Here is a 4197-nt window from a genome sequence, read left to right as displayed (position 1 = left end):
TGTGGCTTTACTTTGCGCTGAAAGCAAAGGTGCCCACACCTCTCCTTTCCTGACTGCGTTTCTACCAACCAAGCTGCAGAAAGGGAGTGCATTCAGGGAGAGAGCAGGAGGCTTCGGGACCCCTGACACCATTGACAGAACAAAAACAGGAGGAAAAGAAGCCAGTTCCAGGAAACAAAGATGAGCTGGTACAATGGAGTGGAGTTGCCACCTTCCCTGGAAAATGCCTCCCAGAGTCCCACGCCTCAGCTCGCTGGATCAGTCCCAGTTTCTTCCTTCGTGTGCCCAAGGGATGAGGAGTCCACAGCTGCCATCACCGCAAGTGAAGCGTCAGAACAACGGTCACGATCACCCCCAAGAAGAGGAGGAAGGGAAGCCAGGTCTTCACAAATCCCCCTATGCTGCAAGGTGGAAAAAAAGGGGGTGGGTTTAAACATGAGAAGTCAGCAGAGAAAGGCAAAACTGAGAGAAGGATGTGATCCTGGAGATTCAGTCCATGCTAAGAACTGAGACTAAATCAGGTTCACAAATAACTACGCCATGAACAATAGGGCTGGACTCCCAGCTTTAAATTCAGGTGGAAGACTAGCACGTTTCATACCTGCACAGACAGGAGTGGTGACAGGAGACCACAAAAATGAAACCCCATTACCCTGGTGTGTTTAATCAAGGCACCAGGGACTACACTTGCCTAAAAGCTCTTCCAGAAGAGGGAAGACCCAACAGAAGTGGAGCAACTCAAAAGCTTTTTGCAAGGCACTCGTCACAGAATCCTCTCTTGAGGCACAAGGAGCTGAAATGGAGATTGAGTGCCCTTCCCAGTAAGAAAAGCTCAGGGATTCCCTCTCCACTCTCATTGGAAGCTCCACACCCGTTGGGAATCTGACTTGCTCGTGTGTAAACAAGATTAAAGAGAGGGAAGAGAAACCAGCAATCCTTGGAGACAAGCCATTCTGTGACCTTATGTTCTGACCTAACCCAACCAAGAGACAACACGGAGAGAGATTTGCTTTAGCTAGCATTTCTCAAATTCCAGGCACCCTAAATCTGCTGCCAGATAAGAGTATTTTGGGAGCAGCATCCAGTGCAACCCAGCAAGCGGCCTCGGTTCTGTTCCTAAGAACAGGCAGCAGGCAGTGACAGCACCTTCTACCAGCAACACACACCCACATACTGTGGGGGAGAGATGTTTCTCCCTTCTCCACGGGACAGACTTGAAGCTTTGGAGGGCTAGAGAAGGCAAGAAAGAGCCCCTTTGCCTCCTGAATCTGGACTGCTCCTCAGCTCACCTTACGTACTTCCCATACAGGAGTGAGAAGAAGCAGAGCTTCACCATGTTCCAGGAGGTGCTGTTATCGTATCTCATCAAGTTTAAGGCCAGAGCTACATGAGAATGGCAGTTATCACAGCAAAGGTTGTGCTGGAACAGAAAAAGGGGCACAGCATTAGAAATCCTGCCCCTGAGCCACCCCCCAGTCCTGCACCCTGTGCTGGTGCAGACCCTCAGGTCCCACTCCCGCAGCAAGCACCCACACACTGCTGCACACCCTCCACATCAGCAGCACGGCCGTACCATTCGGTGCTTGTACTCCTCCGAGGCATCGTGCACGGCCGTGTCCCAGGCATTGGGCCCACTGGAATACACTTTGCTGGGATCCAGTTTCCAGTACCTAGAAGGAGGAGAACAGATCCCTTCACATCTTTATAACTTCTTGTTCTTCCCAGCTGGAAGCTGCTTAAAGGACTTAAGAGAAATCCACTACCTCTGCAGACCACAGAGCCGAGCTCTTTGAGTCAAGCGTACGCTGCAGAGAGCGGCAGAAAATACAGCGCAGCACCCTCAGCCCGACAGCACCCAGAGAAACTGCAGACCTTGGGGACACAGACAAAACCCTGAGCTGCTCTCACATCCCGTGACGTGAAACCTTCCGGCCACTGAAAACGTAAACCCGATCTGACAGACACACAAAACCCAGGCACCTCTCCTCCTCCCCCCAGAAAATCATTAACGGGATGCGAGTGACGACAGTTCGTTAGTGCAGCGCAGGCAGAATTTACTTGGAGCACTGGTTGTTAACATTATCTTAAAACATTTTAGCCTTTGCTTTCTTTTTTTTCTCCTCCAATACAGGCTCCATACAGCTCTAGTTATTAATACCACTACATTGCTGTCACGGTTTCTTGAAGAGCAGAGACACAGCGGCCATCCACTCGGATTAGGGCAGCTGAACAAGCAGCAAAGCAATATCAGAGCACGTCTGTCTCCGTGAATTAAAGGACATCTGCGGGTCAGTTGGTTAGTTTAATAAAAACTAACAAGAGCACTTACTTCACTGGCTTCCCAAATGCCATGTTGTCTTCCTACAAAAGAGGAAACACGTCTCAAGAGGATAACCCCGCGCAACGCTCACAACACGCCTCTTCTGCAAGGCCTCACAGCCCGCCACGGCCTGGTGATAAAACTGTCCCCTTGCCGCAGCAGTCTCAAGACACCAACCTTACTTGTGTGCCTGGCTTTAGATTTCAATGGTTTTCATGCTCCTGTTGTGGGCACCAGTGTATTTATACCCTGTATGTGGTGACATCACCAAGCTACATGGTATATGCACCTTGTACCCTGCTTTGGCTTGGGTTTTTTTGCTCCACTGTTAACATTTCATTAATTCGAAGTTGTAAATGTCCCAGTCTATTAAGAGTATTAATTATCCCAACTGAAAACTCTTACTTTCAAAATCCACCAGGCTCTAAAGCAGCTTAAAGACCAGCACATACCTGCTGCTAAGCAGCACGATGGTAACAGGCATGCTGAGGAGGCTGGAAGGTGGGCTACTCTTCTGTTACTCAGAACTAAGAGACTTTAGGTCCAACATTCCCAATTGAGCACGGACTACAGGATTTTTCCCCTTCTGCTCACCAAACCAAACCAAACCAGCCACCATCTGTCACATCCCCAAAACGTTCTTCACGTCGCAGAGATCCGAGCTCTTCAGACACATCTACAGCCACGACTCTGCAGAACTTTGAGCTGCAAAAGCCAGGGGGTGGCTCAAAAGTCCCCAGTGAAGGCGAGAAGGAGAGCAAGCACAGATCCTGCTTCCACACCCGGACCCATCGACACTTACCGAGACAAAGTACGGCCCCGCAAAGTCCCGGATGACGCCCGTCGACGTGCAGATCCCCATGTGGCCAATGATCGGGAAAAGCCATCTACCAAGGTGAGAAGTGAACAGGCAGGCTGAGATATTTGCCCCCAGATCACACAGAGCGCGTGCAACGTGGTGCCAGGAGGTTGCTGGAGTGGCCACACAACCAACTGGGCAGCACGGGACAGACAGGCGCAGTTAGGGTGTTATACACAGCTGGGAGATGAGGGGAAGCTGTGGGGCTCTGGGATTTTGGCGTGGGCAGCAGCAGTTGCAGAGGGTGCAGGGCTCCAGAGACGGCACCACACACGTCCCTGGGCAGGGAAGAGCAAGCCCTGGTCTCCCAGAACAAACCCATTTGTGTATCTGAGTAAAAAGGGCAGATCTGGGAGAAACTGCTTTGCAATAAAGGACTTTCCACTTCAGCAACTGAAAACAAGGTCATCTTCCCACCCACACTGCAGCTCTTCACAGCAAACTAGATCTAAGCACGCCAGACAGAAAATGGGGCTCCTGGCTCCAGGAAGAGCACTCCCTCCCCAAAATGATCCCAGTGCTTCAAAGACCTTCTCCTCCCCGCTGGGTACCCACAGCCCCAGGGAGCAGCAGGTCTATACCCCAGCCCCCTTCCATCATCATCGCTTAGAAGTAAATCCTTCAGGCCAAGCTGCAGCTCTCCCACATCTGCCAGCACTCTCAGGTTTACTGACCTTGCTCCAATTTCTCCCTCCTCTCCCTGAGGAAACGCAGCAACCGATACTTCAGAAGAGATTACAGCAACGCTAAGCAGAAACTGATTCGCAAGCCACGACTCAATTAGAGACCCTAAACCTATCTGAAAATGAAAAGGGACCGAGGCGGTTGGGTGTTACAAAGAAAAATAAGCCACGCACGCCAATAAGCACGGCTGAGGCTACAAACGCCACAGAGCTCCTGTGGAAAACGTAACACTATGATGTGGAGAAAGGGCTCTGCGAAGTTTGGTGTCCTGCGCTCGCGTTGCTTGCCCTCTGTGTCTGCAAAGCAGCCAGACTCTGCTCCAGCAGCCACGGGG

The 4197-nt window shown here is 51.1% G+C and overlaps 1 protein-coding gene across 1 annotated transcript; it reads right to left on the bottom strand.

The window, feature by feature from the left end:
* Window positions 1–313: 313 nt before the first annotated feature.
* Window positions 314–3207, bottom strand: TMEM222 (transmembrane protein 222; the record flags this gene model as incomplete). The annotated part of the gene is made up of 5 exons (XM_010181996.1): window positions 314–401; window positions 1290–1420; window positions 1574–1670; window positions 2330–2361; window positions 3123–3207. Coding segments are annotated over 5 exons (433 nt in total), but the record flags the coding sequence as incomplete, so codon positions are not given.
* Window positions 3208–4197: the final 990 nt, after the last annotated feature.

Source organism: Mesitornis unicolor, unplaced genomic scaffold (genome assembly GCF_000695765.1).
Source record: "Mesitornis unicolor isolate BGI_N332 unplaced genomic scaffold, ASM69576v1 scaffold31593, whole genome shotgun sequence".
Taxonomy (NCBI): Eukaryota; Metazoa; Chordata; class Aves; order Mesitornithiformes; family Mesitornithidae; genus Mesitornis; species Mesitornis unicolor.
Note: the sequence above shows the minus strand (reverse complement) of the source record. Positions and strands in the feature narration are given on the sequence as shown.